The 16,087-nt window shown below is 35.3% G+C and overlaps 1 protein-coding gene across 1 annotated transcript in view; it reads right to left on the reverse strand.

Annotated features, from left to right (window-relative positions):
* Nucleotides 1-11,616: 11,616 nt before the first annotated feature.
* Nucleotides 11,617-16,087, reverse strand: part of LOC124364435 — a 76,510-nt gene continuing 72,039 nt past the window's right edge. The window contains exons 22-23 of the mRNA XM_046819929.1: nucleotides 12,771-12,892; nucleotides 11,617-12,551 (exon numbers count right to left, since the gene is read on the reverse strand). Coding sequence (XP_046675885.1) covers nucleotides 12,406-12,551; nucleotides 12,771-12,892 — 268 coding nt within the window. The 3' untranslated portion in view covers nucleotides 11,617-12,405. The remainder of the gene's footprint in view (nucleotides 12,552-12,770; nucleotides 12,893-16,087) is intronic.

Below are 16,087 nucleotides of genomic sequence, written 5' to 3' on the forward strand. Positions count from 1 at the left end.
GGATGCATGGTGAAGTTTATTCTAGATGGAACAGTAAACATAATGATTTACTATTGATGCAAATGTTTAGTACATAATTTCATTAACCCTATGTTTAAATATTTTAATTTTTACCTTTTCAAGTATTTTACTTGGTAACAAACTGACAATTTGTGGAAACTGTAATTTATATTAAATAAAAATACTTTTTTTATATAATCAATTGTTTTCATACCAATACCTTATTAAACCCTTCCCCCCCTACTCCCTTTGCAGCATTTTCAGCTTGACCTGCAAGGACATCATATAAGTAAAACTGTTTAATAAGTTACCATTAGCTGCTAGGAATGTTACTGTACATAATTTTAAAAAAGTTTTACAAAATTGGTTAAAAATTAAAGCCTTTTATTGTGTTGAGGACTGGGAAACTGCTGACATGAGTGACCTTAAGTTTTAACAATTGTACATAGCCTACCATTCTAGTCTAATATTTTATATGTTTTATGTTGTAAGCCTTTATATTTATATTGAAATTTTTAGCATAGAGTATATTTTATGTTCCTATTTGACAATGTCTATTACAATGTTGTATGTTGTTTAATGACAATAAAGAATTGATTGATTGATTAAATACTGATGAGGAAAAAGAAGAGGCAATGTGAAAAAATTGTCCTGTATCTAGCAAAAATATATGATTTACTTTTTCATTCTTGATCATCAAAAGCCTAAAATCGATTGAAATAATTACATATCTGGGTTACACAATAAATTTAATTGGGAAAACACTAAATAAAACAAGATTTATTAAAATATTAAAAGTCAGTTTGAGCAATAAACAAATTCAATTGAATTGAAATATAGTAAATCAAAAAGTTACAGAAGTTGCAACCACTAGATCTAACAAATAAGATTGTTGAATAGATGAAGAAATTCAGGAATTGATATTGTTTTAAGTTGTACAGAATAAATAGTATTAAAAAAACCATTGCATAAAGTTATTATTTTTAATAAACCTATTATTATCCTTTGTTTATATATTTAGCCAGTCAATTTACAACAATAATAAATTTTACTGTTTGATACAACAGTACTAAGTATTCATGAGAAATTTTAAACTATGTACTTAAAAAAAATAAATCAAAATTTTCACACGTATTTTGTCAAAATATTTGTCATTATAACCCATGTTGTGTGTATTACGTACCACAAGAAAGAGCATAAAACATGTTGCAAAATAGCACCTCTTCCAGCACACTGGTTCAAGTAGGAGAATTCTTAAAGCAATTTCAGAAATGTCTTCAATTATTTTTTGTGAGCTACTGGAAACTTTACATAGCCGTATTTCGGAAGTGATTGGATATAAACATTTAAAATGTTGTATTTTTCTTGGCCTCAGCACTCACTATGAATATACCAAATTTTAGCAAAACCTAAAATTTGGTATAAACAAAATGTTTTGTTTTGACGTGGAATGGCCCCCACATCTGCTTTGTAGATGAGGGAAGCAAAGGGGGTATGTGCACAAAGGGTAGGGAATTGACATCCAAGAATACAGCAAACCGTGTTCCTACCTCTGCTCGAGTTAGGCTAGTCTACACTACCACACCAGCAGTAGTAGATAACCTACTAAAATTACTTGAAAATTCAATTACAAGATGGCCGACACTTAACATTCACTGTGAAAGTGCTCCCCATATTAGTGCAGTTATTAGTAGGTAAACCCAACAAGATGCTTACTAAATACTCACCACCACAACATCAACAGCAACTGTAAGTGTTACAACTATAATATAATACAAATATAAAAGCTAAAGCAAGAATACATTGAAAAACTAATAGCACAGAGCTGACCTACTTTAAAAGGCAGCAATTACACATGAAACTCATTTCCAACTTCAAGAATATACCACTCTGAGAGAGTAGTTGAAGCACACATCTCTGCATAAATTACAAATACTGTAGTTTAATTTAGTAAGTCAGACAAGCTTAGCTCATTGCAGTAATAATAATAAAACAAAAGGTTGACTGTGACGTCACATAAGCGACTAAACACGTCACTGTTATTTTAACACTATCAAGACAACCTCACATGCGCTACACCATATGTGACAAGGCCGCTGACCCAGATACCGCATCAGCAGTGCTACACCATATGTGACAAGGCCGCTGATCCAAATACCGCGTCAGCAGTGCTTATGCTACGACAACACCTTTCAGCTGACTGCAGTATAACTCACACTGTACTGCTTCTATCTGGCTGACAAGGAGTTGATTACCTATAAATCAAACACATTTATTTTCAACCTCTGACTAATTCTGACCACTAGAAGTCTGCCAATTACTTGACAAGGTGTCTCAGTGGTGATGAATTGAGTAGTTGCCACTGAGTACCTAGTAATACACTGGTCTACAGTATGTTACATTTTTGACATGGTCATTGACTACCTTAAATCAATCTAAATTTTACAGTGCAATTCCTTATTCCTGACCTTTTTGTAATTACTGATACACTTAAGAATGAAATAATGACAATTTCCAGCTAATTTAACATAGAAGAGTCAGGAAGAAAGGTCTAAAATGCCTTCAAAATATCCCTGTGGCATATGTGAAATCGGTGTAAAATTCTCTGGCATAAAATGCACTGGAGCTTGCCAAACATGGTATCATAGTGGATGCGAGAAAATAAAGGAAAAAGATCTTAAAAAGTGGACTCCACATGTAATTTAAAAATGGCAATGCACAAAGTGCAGTGAAGTTATCAATCCCCGCCTATTAGCTCAACAAACCGACGCAATTCCTCCAACTAGCCCAGTCACCTTGAACAACTCAATTACAGAACTCGAAAGCAGTCTTATCGAAAATAATTTTCTAGAAGATTCTAAAAATGAAGAACATAAACTATTAATGGCTGCTAAAATAGGGACAGCTTTGCTAGAAGAAAATAAAATTCTAAAAGGAGAAAAATTCAAGCTTGAAACTAAATTAGCAATAGTGGAAGGGAAATTAGAGGAAATGGAAATCAATGAAGGAAAATACATTGGGAGAAACGAAATCCTGCTGCAGCAGTTTGCAGAATCACAAGAACAGCTTGGCAAGGAGAAAAAACTTCGTCAAGAAGCACAGGCTATTTTTGAAGACCACGATCTTAAATTAGGACAACTCATTGACAATCATTTAAAAGAGATAGACCAACAAGAAAAGACCATTCTTATGTTGCAAAAGAAACTTGAAAGTCAAGAAGTCACATATAAAACTCACAAGGATTCTTATACACAAACTGACTCCTCAGCAACTGAAACTTCTAAACAGTCACAAAGCTCACCCCCTATAGTGATTGAATTAACCGAGATAAAAACAAAACTTGACCAGGTGGAGTTAGCAATAAAATCCTTCGCAATCAAATCAAGAACGGAATCTACACTTCCCCCTCAAGTGGCACAGAATAGGTCAAGGCAGCACAGTTTACCTCTTAGGAGAAAAACAAGTACTGGGACAAAAAATAATGTTTTCAGTGTCTCACTCCAAGCAGCTAAACACAAAAAAACAGACCATCCCCAGACAAGAATGTACAGTACTGGCTAGAGAGAGTCAAGGGCAGCTACGGGCATCTCAAACTTGCCAAGATAGGGAATACCAGAGAGAAACCATGACCACAGTTACTTTCAATAGGCAACCTCCTTGTACAGCCCACAAACTAGAAGATGGTGAAACATTGGAAGAATTTTTTACAAAAAACATTGCCAACTGTGAAAAAATTTCAGAAACACACAAAAGAACATCCCAAAACATTCCCGCAGAGGTAGGACAAATCAGTACAGAGACATTAGAAATAGATTCAAGCTCAAATAACCAACAAACCACGAACGAACCCACAAGTCCCTCCACTGCTTTCTTCCCTCATAGTTTTTTAGAGCAGACTCAGTACAAGAAACAGCGCTACAGAACCAAAATATTCCTACGCACAAGATCAAATCTCTAAAAAACGTAATAAAAATCCTTCATCAAAATGTTCAGGAAATACAGAACAAAACGAACAGGATAATTCATTTCCTTGAAACCACACAGCCGGATATAGTTATTTTTACTGAACATTGACTGTAGGATGACTTGCTAAAGAACACAATATTTCCTGGATTCGCCCTTAAGACCGATTTTAGTCGAGTACTACACAGGAAAGGGGGAGTGGCCATTTACGTAGCGGAGGAATGTGAAGGAAGTGCTATACCAGTGAATATTACACACTACTGCGCAGAATTGACTTGTAAAATGGCTATGGTAAAAATCTCTCAAGGAAAGGAACATCTCTTTGTTGTAGGTATCTACAGGCCACCCAATGGAAAACTTGAGGAAGCTCTTGATGTAATTTCCAACGTTTTAGAAGAAACAAGGGCAGAAAACTATTCCTTGATCATGATGGGTGATATAAATGTAGACAGCTAAAAGCCACACAGCCGGGACAACTTTATTTTAAATGAGAGACTAAACAGGCACAATCTATCTAGACTTTTGCTTCCTGCCACAAGAATAACTCCTCAATCTTCGACCTCTATAGACTGTGTATGCACAAACCTCAAACATGACAAATTGAAAACAGCAGTTATTGAAGCGGGTATATCTGACCATACAGCCCAGGTAACCACGGCACAGTTTAAAAGATGCACCACATCGTCCAACAGTATTATACAGAGACATTTCAAAGAAGAAAACATCAGTGCATTAAGAGCTCTGCTGGAAAATGAAGACTGGAATGGAGTGTACAATGCCTCAAATACTGATGATGCGTACAACAGCTTCTCGGCAACGCTTACAATGGCTTTGGATGCTACTTGTCCGCTGGTAAGAATTAAGCTCAAGAAAACCTCAAAACACAAATTTTCAGATAAAGAAGCCATTAATCTCAAGACAGAATACCTTAATTGTCTCAGTAAACATAAGCTCACAGGTAATGACCAAGATAAGACAGCAGCAGCTAAAGCTAAGAAAAATTATGACCTCCGACTGAAAATGCTAAGGCAACAAGCATCTGCAGAGTATGTAAATAAATCAGAAAACAAGTCTAAAGCTATATGGCAGATAATAAATTCCCAAAGAAGTGATGATAATCAGAAGAAACCAGAACTGAAACTAGAAATTAATGGCAAAGAAACAAGCAACCCAAACATAATTGCAGAACATTTCAATAAATTCTTTATCAACATAGCAGACAATACACTTGACATTAATAGACAGCAATAATAAAAATACATTTCAAGCACCTCCTGTAAACTGCCACCTCACACACCTGCTGGACACAAATACAGAAGAAAGATTCAAGATTCAAGATGTCTTTATTAGTCATTAAGTAACATAATTAGTTACAATAGACTTCGTCACATTATTGGGCAGTAATACTTAAAAAATTAACAATTTTATAATTGGAGACTTATTTTAAAATTAACAGGAATGTTGCAAGATATAGGAAATTACAAAACTAATAATTGGTATAAATAGAGAGCGGTTGTATAAAATTATTTAAGAAATAAGAAAGCATTGTAGGGTAAATATATATAAAAAACACAGACTGGACAAGAAACACAAATAACACATACAATTAAAACCCAATGAAAAATGTAACAATATAAATATTTAAAATATGTAAGTCAGGTGGTTAAAACATAAAATCTCCAAAACTATAAAATAAAGGTTAAAAAACTTAAAACTTGACTAGACAAAATTATAAACTTAAGGAACTAATATCACAGGCCAAATATTCATTCACAGAGTAAAATGCTTTTTCTTTAAGCCATTTGCTTACAACTCGTTTAAACCTATTTATATTTACAATCCATCCTCCTTTTGGTAATTTATTAAATAGTTTTATTTTCATATAGATATGACTACCTTTTGTTTTTTCAAGCCTGGTCCTTGGCAGCTCTAACATGTACTTTTTTCTAGTTTTATAAGTATGTATGGTTTCTCTAACAGTATAACTTTGCAGATTTGCTTTCACATCCAGTAAACAATAATATATATACAAACAGGGCAATGTCATGATATTTAAATCCCTAAAAGCTTGCAGGCAAGATTCCCTTTCATTAAGATTTTTTATAATTCTTATTGCTTTTTTTTGCCAGACAAACACTTTATTTGAATGGCAACTATTTCCCCATAAAGAAATTCCATAGACTAAGTGGGAGTGGAAAAAAGGCATAGTAGGAGGTTATTAGCATTTCTTCGGTGATGCAGAGTTTCAATTTGCGCAATAGGAAAATTACTCTCGCCAATTTAGTACAAAGATTTTTTATATGGCTTTCCCAGCTTAGTCTACTGTCTAAAAAGATTCCTAATAGTTTAACAGGCTTAAAACATTTGTAAATTACATGGTCCATTGAAAAAATTATATTTTCTGTTTTGCTATTGTTTACAACAAGCCTGTTAGCCTGAAACCACTCAGTTGCTACCTTCATTGCATTTTCTTGTATTTTTATTAAACCATTAAGTGTACTATGGTGATTTAGAAGAGTAGTATCATCAGCAAACAAAACTGACATACAGGGTAAATTGAAAGGAAAATCATTAACTGCAACGATAAATAAAAAAGGACCTAAAACTGAGCCTTGTGGCACACCAATTTGAATTGTTTTTATGAGAGACGAATTAGAACCCTGAACAACCATTTGTTTTCTATTATTCAAATAAGATACCAACAAATTCAACTCACTACCTTGCACACCATAGCAATAAAGTTTACTTATAAGTAACTCATGAGGTATGCTGTCGAAGGCTTTAGACAAATCAATTAAGCATAATCAAGAGCTTCAAACCCAAAACATCAGCAGGAGTAGATGGCATATCATCCAAGCTATTAAATCAATGCAGTAATATACTTACACCACCTCTGGCATTTATAACCAATATGTCCTTAACATCAGGAGTATTCCCATCAGCCTTAAAATTAGCCAAGGTGTACCCTAAGTTAAAAAATGGAAGTCCAACGCAAGCAAGTAACTTCAGGCCTATCTCGCTACTTTCAACTTTTTCAAAAGTGATTGAACGGGTTGTGCTAAAAAGACTGATGGAGTACTGTGAACAACATAAGCTACTAACAGCAAGTCAACATGGTTTCTTAAAAGGGCGATCTACTATTACTGCAATCATTGAGCTAGCAGAGTTTATAATTGACCATCTGGAGACAGGAAAGCTAGTTACAGGCATTATGCTCGACTTCAGTAAGGCGTTTGATTGCCTTGGCCACTCTCTCATTTTAAACAAACTTGAAAATCTGGGCATTAGAGGTACTGCCCTTAACTGGCTCAAGAGCTACCTGGAACAACGCAGCCAACTGGTCGAAGTTAGACACACGGAAAGAGGACAGATCCATACTGTAAGATCAAAACCACTCCCTATAAATAGAGGTGTACCACAAGGATCTGTCCTTGGCCCTGTATTGTTTATCCTTTTTACAAACGACATGCCTCAATATTTAGACAGTCTCTGTCATACGCTCATGTATGCAGATGATACAACCCTTCTCTCTTCAGAAAACTCTACTGAACAGCTAGCGGTACGCTCATACACCTCATTGAACATGGCATACCAGTACTGCCACTACAATGACTTGGTAGTTAATATGTCTAAGACTAACCAGCTAGCATTTGGTAGAAAGCGAAACCAGGTACCAGCCCTACCAGATGTTGATGTAAAGCCACACACCAAATTTCTGGGAGTGATTATCGATGAAAAAATGTCATGGACACAACATATTGACAAACTATGTAAGAAATTAAATACCAGTCTTTATATCTTGAAGCGAATAAAAACAATCAGTAACATCCCAACAGCAAAGACTACTTACTTTGCAATATTTGAAACTCATATTCGATACGGGATAGCCGCCTGGGGAGGAACAACTCAAGAGAACCTACAACGACTACTGCGACTTCAGAAAAAAGCTATAAGGATTCTTAACTGCCTGGGCCCCAGAGACACCTGTAAAGAAGCCTTTAAGAACCTAAAAATCATGACAGTGATTGCCCTCTATATTCGGGAGGTTATACTGTATGTTGATGGGAAGAACCTACCTCAAGCTGCTGACCACCACGACTACTGCACCCGACATCCTGCAAACTACCCACTACCAGCCCACCATCTTACACTGTATGAAAGAAAACCGTCATATGCTGGCAAGAAGCTGTACAACATATTACCACAAGAACTAAAAGCTCTTAAAGGAATGAAGCTGAAGGCATCGCTGAATGACTGGCTGACATCAAGACCCTTCTACACCCTAGATGAATATGTGCACTGGAAAGATATTCAAGAGTGACATTATTTTTGTGTACAATTTGAATTGTATCCACTGTAAACTGACGCTATACATTTCTCTAAGAAATTTTGTAATAAAGAGTTTCTGATTTCTGATAGTATGGTAATCAAGAATATGCTCTGAAAATCAAAGGTGGCAGTCACCTCCGTATTTATATTTATTTAACCCTTTTAGTGTCAACATCCTGTTATCCAGACGTCTAAAAACAATGTTCCATTGAAACATTTAAGAGGTAATCACTAAGAGACAGATTATTCCTTAAGATTTAGTTTTGCGACCTACCTGAGAAGCATAAAATGGAATTCATCCATCACATGAAAATTCAGGAAATTAAAATCATAAAACCGAGATCAAGCTACCCCCTTTGTTTGGTTGAAATAGAACTGGGCTGGTGGCCCCACCAATATGATTCCAAGTACATGGTCCTAAAATCTGAAAGTTGCATTGATGAGTATGAATGGAAGGTTGAGGTCCAATATCGTAGTCTAAAAATTACTGTTCCTATTCATAGTGTTTTTCACAGAGAGAACAATGATCCATTACCAAAATATCCTGTGCCCCATGCCTTCAAAACAACAGCTCCCACCTCAGAATGAATCCAGTCCATTTCAACTAACATCTTTTATCACTAAAAGATTAAAACCAGGTACATGTGACTTGCTATGGATCATTCTAAGTGGTTCAATTCAGGTTATGTTCCAATGATAATTGTATTGTCCATTGTACACTAGTTGATCTTAAGTAATTTTATTTAAAGATTGACAAAGCTAGTTTTCATTTTGTTATACAGAAAATATCTGTATTTGTAAATTATTTGAGAATTAAAATGGCAAGATGTTCAAGCCTCCAAATCCCATTGAGTTCTTCCAGTTTGTGAATTACGCAATGGAGTAAAACAGGTCCTTCACCAACCACCTCTTCAGCTCCCAGTCGCTCTCTTCCTGTATTTTGATTTCTTAATGCAGGATGTTGCATGTTTTAGCTTCCATGTAAGACGGCTTTTCCAAGTACAATGCCATTCTGAGTGCTGATAAATAGAAGTTTGCAGTCCAGCATGTGTTATATGTATGCAGATCTCTCCCCTTGTTAATTTGTTACAATGTACATACATTATCACTTAAGGTATATAAAAAGACACTACAGTGATCATATTGAGCTCAATAAAGGCTCTTCAACAAGTATATCCAAGCTCTAAACCTGCCACAACTTGGATACACTTTTTTCTGAAGAACAAGTAGTCTCTCTTTATTTGCCACACTTGAACTGCTCCATACTGAAAGACAATAGCTAAGATGAGAGTCAACAAGTGTGGTTCATTTTAGGTCTTTATCAATTGTAACACCCATGTACTTAGCTTCATCCACAGTTTCAAGGTATGAAAGCAATCCCACCTCTTCTTTTTTTGTGTCCAATGACAAGCTGTTTAAATTTGGCCTCATTTACAAGATATATTTGCTGTGGCAGTACTGAATAGCCATGTCTGTTGCAATGTAACTTTAAACCAGGGGATTACGTGTGCTACCACTGAGAATTATAGTTGTACCGTCTGCATACATTATGGTTGTTGCATATTCATCCAAATAAGTGGGAATGTCATTTCTAAATAAGATAAAAAGAACAGATCCCTGTGGTATACTTCTTAAAATAGGAAGAGCTTTGGACCTCATGAAATACCTAGATAAAGAAGACCTGTAGCAAGTTGAAAAATTCTTACTATCAATGAACAACAGTTTACTACCTAGATGAATTAAGAGTGTAAATGGAATATTGGTATATCCTAATATACTGAGACACAGTGATTGCTGGAGGATGCTAGGCCATTTTTTATTACATCCTTTTCAGATTACTTTGTAAACTTATTGTTGCAGAAAACTTCTGTTTTTCACCTCCACCACAATTTAAAAATTGTTTTATTTCATTTCAGCATTATGACCAACTATAATTGAAGGCACAAATTTAACAGTACCTGTTTTGTTTTAATGTAATATGTAACTAAAAAACGATTTATCCATTTTATAAATTAAATACAATAAAAAACTAACCTAAATATTTGTATTAACATTTGCAATTATTTGTCTTTTTAAAAGGTATGGTTAAAATAGCAAGCACTAATCTGACCACTATATATAGGAGTATACTTAAAAATATAAAGAAAACATAAACATGTATTATCAAGTAGGCATATTATTATTAAAAAATTCACTTGACAATAAACTGTTTAATTAGTTGTCACGCCAATTTTACTGTTAGATATATCACAATTTGTAAGGATGGATAGATCACAGTGTTGATCATTCATGACAAGGCCCCATCAATATTTCTGAAGAGATTTTCAAGATGTTGTGTGGAAAAAACACACACGACGCTTTGCATGACAACTTTATTTGGATCATTTCTTCTAATTCAAATCCCAGGACTTGCAAACATATCTTGGGATATTAAGAGTGAGCTAAACTAGTGGCCATCTTTACTTGTACTTCATAAGAACAATGTTAAACTTGAAACACTTATATGACTTTCAGATTTTTCAATAGTCGTATTGGTTTTTTTCTGAAAAAAATCTAAAACTTTTTGTATACTCTATAGTTGGAATACTCAAAACTTATACACTTCGCAAGAAAAAGGTAAAAGTATTTGGATGCATACTAACCAGATCTTTAATTAGTTATTGTGCTAGCTAGTTTAACTCTTTTCTTGGCAGAAGTGAGTGTGTGATACAGCTGAGAATAGACAAAGTCAGGACATTGTATCAACAAATGCAACGTAATAGGTTTAAATGAGATATCTGACATAATTGTAGGACAAAAGATAACGTATTATAAGTTTTTGAAAAAGTTTAACGTCGTTTTTATGGAGCAAAACTTAGTTCATTTTCTCCGAGTGTTTTACAAGCCCAATGCTATCCTACCTGGTGATTATGATTTTAACCTGCAAAGCCATAGATTGCAATAAGAATTCAGCACAGCTTTATTTAGAGCCACGCTAATAAAATTATTAACAGAGCTTCTTCCCATTCCAAGATCTTTCAGAAATATGTAAAGACTACAGGAATGCCACATATTCAAATATCTACTGTGTACAAATAAAATGTACAGTTATTTTGAAAGATAGCTTAAGTAAAAAAAAGATTGCTTAGGTATCAGCCCGAACACTATACTTGATTTTATCTTGCATGGTACAACTAAAAATATAATAAATCAATTCTGTAAGTTTTTTCAGTATAAAACACACACACACATACATAAATATAATAACGCAATTGTGGACAGTATTGATGGTTTAAAAATAATCAAAAAAAAAAAAATAGAATGGATAAATTGATACACAGCAACTAAAAAGACAATAATAATTTTTATTGACAAAACTTTTTGATCACAATTTCAAGCAAGTTTAATTATACCATCTATAGTGATAGGTCAAAAGAACCAAATACATATAATCACAAAACAAGAAAATACTGCGCATATTTAATGCTGCTTAAATAAGTTTTTTTATAAAATACACAAATTTCATACAATAATACATTGTAGTCAGCTTTATTCGAATTCATGATTTTCCACACTTATAGTGAAAAAAATGCTTATCCACGAATAGGTCACACAAAATGTACAAACAATAACAAAATTAAACAATCTACATCAGCACCACTCACAATTCTATGTATCACAGCCTGAAACTTTGGACTCTTTCACGTAAATAAAAAAATATACACTCCATAAGATGTCGTTTTTAAATTACTCTACACAATTTATTAAAGAATCAGGAATGGTTGTAATCATTGTCTTTTGTTTTTGAGACTGGAACACTTATTCTATTTAACAAGACAATAGTATGCTTAATAGTCTAAAATCTAAGTTACAAAATATTTTCCATAGAGTAATAAAAGGAACAACAAGAAGTGATATTTTAAATATCTGCATATTTACCACCTCATTAGAGGTGTATGATTTAAAAAATCAATTCATCTTCTAAGTAGAAGAAGTCAATTAGTAGATTTCCCCATTTATTGCTAGCTACAGCAGTTAAACCAAAGTTGAAGATTTTGGTCTTGTTCATACACAAAACCACGTCAGGCTAAGAGATCAGCCCAAGTCTGTTGCGTATTGCAGTTGCAGCCGACCCTATATAACCTCCCAGTCGTCATCTCGATCCACTGTTGCGGTGAGAGCCTGTCGGTCCGCCTCGGTGAGTGGCACTTCATGGTGTGAGTAGACCACCAGTCCGCCGGTCCGGTCCGACACTCCCCACAACCCCTCACTCAGTGATGCTGCAATCACCAAAATCTGATAGACCTAAATCTCTACAACTTTTATCAAACTGACAACAACATTGTGCTGACTTATGTCACAAAGAGATAGTAACAAACCTCTTCTCCATTATTTATACTACTTAGCTGACTAATGCTAACCACATATCAAGCAGAACCTTTTTATACATATGGAATATATTGAAATTAAGATTAAAAAAGTAATCTTAGACTTAGTACCTGTCAGATGGCAGAGAGAACCTGGGACTTGGTACCAGTAGTTGCCGATGTAGTTGTTCTCTGAGATACCAAGCCGGCAGAACACTGATCCAGCTGTGGACAACGCCCAGACTGTCGACCCACTGCAACATCGTCAACCATTTTTTCCATTGCAAAGTTAGGTACTTCATTGTAGATATCTTTCTGCTACGAGTCACAGGATCTAAGCTTTGTGGTGAGAATAGTGAGTGGAGGCTATCCAGATTTTCAGTTATGAAACACTTTATTTCTTTATTGGATGATACTATACTATCTACAGATGAATCCAACTGTCAGAATCTCTTATAGATGTAATTGGAGCTACAGAAGAAGATTGGTCAAGATAGAGATAGATAGACATGTTGGTGTGGCTAAATATCAAGTCAGTTATAGATGGCTCTGCAATAAAGTAAAAATCCAACTGCAACAATCCCTTACAGATGTAATTAGAGCTACAGAAGAAGATTGGTCAAGATAGAGATAGATAGACATGTTGGTGTGGCTAAATATCAAGTCAGTTATAGATGGCTCTGCAATAAAGTAAAAATCCAACTGCAACAATCCCTTACAGATGTAATTAGAGCTACAGAAGAAGATTGGTCAAGATAGAGATAGATAGACATGTTGGTGTGGCTTATCAAGTCAGTTATAGATGTTATAATATCAAGTCAGTTATAGATGGCTCTGCAATAAAGTAAAAATCCAACTGCAACAATCCCTTACAGATGTAATAAGAGCTACAGAAGAAGATTGGTCAAGATAGAGATAGATAGACATGTTGGTGTGGCTAAATATCAAGTCAGTTATAGATGGCTCTGCAATAAAGTAAAAATCCAACTGCAACAATCCCTTACAGATGTAATTAGAGCTACAGAAGAAGATTGGTCAAGATAGAGATAGATAGACATGTTGGTGTGGCTAAATATCAAGTCAGTTATAGATGGCTCTGCAATAAAGTAAAAATCCAACTGCCACAATCCCTTATAGGCCTAGATGTAATTAGAGCTACAGAAGAAGATTGGTCAAGATAGAGATAGATAGACATGTTGGTGTGGCTAAATATCAAGTCAGTTATAGATGGCTCTGCAATAAAGTAAAAATCCAACTGCAACAATCCCTTACAGATGATTTTAGAGCTACAGAAGAAGATTGGTCAAGATAGAGATAGATAGACATGTTGGTGTGGCTAAATATCAAGTCAGTTATAGATGGCTCTGCAATAAAGTAAATATTGCATATAAATGTGGAATAATGCCACATATAATAATTATTCCACATTATTATGTGTTGGCATATAAATGCCAACTTCAACTTTATTTTAATAAAAATATCTTAAACCCTAATGCTGTATTAGACAATAACAGTATCTCCAAATTCAAACACTGCATAAAACAAATTCAGCTATAAAGTTCAGAGCACAACTGTTTGTATTAATAACATTTTCAAGATCATACACTCCAATTTTTGCATCATAATAACTCAAAAGAAAGTATAATTCATTAATATAAACCTGATTCATTTTGATATCCATCAATCGTGAAGTCTGAGCTAGTAATGGATAGAATAACAGCTACATATCATTTCAAGCCATCTCGATTTATGTGTCTGATGAATATTAGCAGTTATCAATTAGGAGCAGTAGTGGTCGCCTGAATTGAGAGAACATTTTGGTAAGTAGGAGCCATTACCAAGCTGACACAGAAACCAAAACATGTAGAAGTACTAGCCACCTGAACTGAGGGAATATTTTCAAAGTAACAGCCATTACCGAGCTGACACAGAAACCATAACTGGCAGCAGTACTAGCCACCTGACCTGAGGGAACATTTTGGTAAGTGAGAGCCATTACCGAGCTGACACAGAAACCATAACTGGGAGCAATACTGTCCATCTGACCTGAGCCAACATTTGGTAAGTAAGAGCCATTACCACGCTGACACAGAAACCATAACAGTCAGCAGTACTATCCACATCACCTGAGGGAACATTTTGGTAAGTAAGAGCCATTACCAAGCTGACACAGAAACCACAACAGGTAGCAGTACTAGCCACCTGACCTGAGGGAACATTTTGGTAAGTAAGAGCCATTACCAAGCTGACACAGAAACCACAACTGTCAGCAGTACTAGCCAACTGACCTGAGGGAACATTTTGGTAAGTAAGAGCCATTACCAAGCTGACACAGAAATCACAACTGGCAGCAGTACTATCCATCTGACCTGAGGGAACATTTTGGTAAGTAAGAGCCATTACCGAGCTGACACAGAAACCATAACTGGCAGCAATACTGTCCATCTGACCTGAGCCAACATTTTGGTAAGTAAGAGCCATTACCAAGCTGACACAGAAACCATAACTGGCAGCAATACTGTCCATCTGACCTGAGGGAACATTTTGGTAAGTAAGAGCCATTACCAAGCTGACACAGAAACCATAACTGGCAGCAGTACTGTCCATCTGACCTGAGCCAACATTTTGGTAAGTAAGAGCCATTACCAAGCTGACACAGAAACCACAACAGGTAGCAGTACTACCCACCTGACCTGAGGGAACATTTTGGTAATTAAGAGCCATTACCGAGCTGACACAGAAATCATAACTGGCAGCAATACTGCCCATCTGACCTGAGCCAACATTTGGTAAGTAAGAGCAATTACCAAGCTGACACAGAAACCACAACAGGTAGCAGTACTAGCCACCTGACCTGAGGGATCATTTTGGTAAGTAAGAGCCATTATCGTGCTGACACAGAAACCACAAAAGTCAGCAGTACTAGCCACCTGACCTGAGCGAACATTTGGTAAGTAAGAACAACTACCGAGCTATCACAGAGATAGGAGTTGCCAGCGATGCTAGTCATTCGAGTGCAAAATGGTATGTACAAGTTGTTTGAGCTGTTTTAGGAGTCTACAAATAGATAGACACTTATTCTTAAAATGATAAAACAACTGGGCAATAGTCTGCAATCAGCAATGAATTTGAAAATTTTTCTCTTCTTCAACATACTACACATTTTAAAATTGCACACATCACTGGTTATCCTTAAACAAAACAAACTCACAGTTCTCAATTCTTAGGCATGCATGGTCAGGGTCATAACTAACATCAGTTTTCCATTCATACCGTGTGAAACCATTGCTTATACAATTAATCCTTGAAATATTTTGCGCCCAATGTGAAGAGTCTTTAGTGTTAAAATAAAACTTTAAAGACATTTACTTGTGTAAGCGATATTTTAGTGCGGTGTGGTTCTAAAAACTTAAATGTTCGAGTTTTATTGTCTGCTGTGAGCTTCATAA

This window comes from Homalodisca vitripennis, chromosome 6 (assembly GCF_021130785.1).
Source record: "Homalodisca vitripennis isolate AUS2020 chromosome 6, UT_GWSS_2.1, whole genome shotgun sequence".
Classification (NCBI taxonomy): Eukaryota; Metazoa; Arthropoda; class Insecta; order Hemiptera; family Cicadellidae; genus Homalodisca; species Homalodisca vitripennis.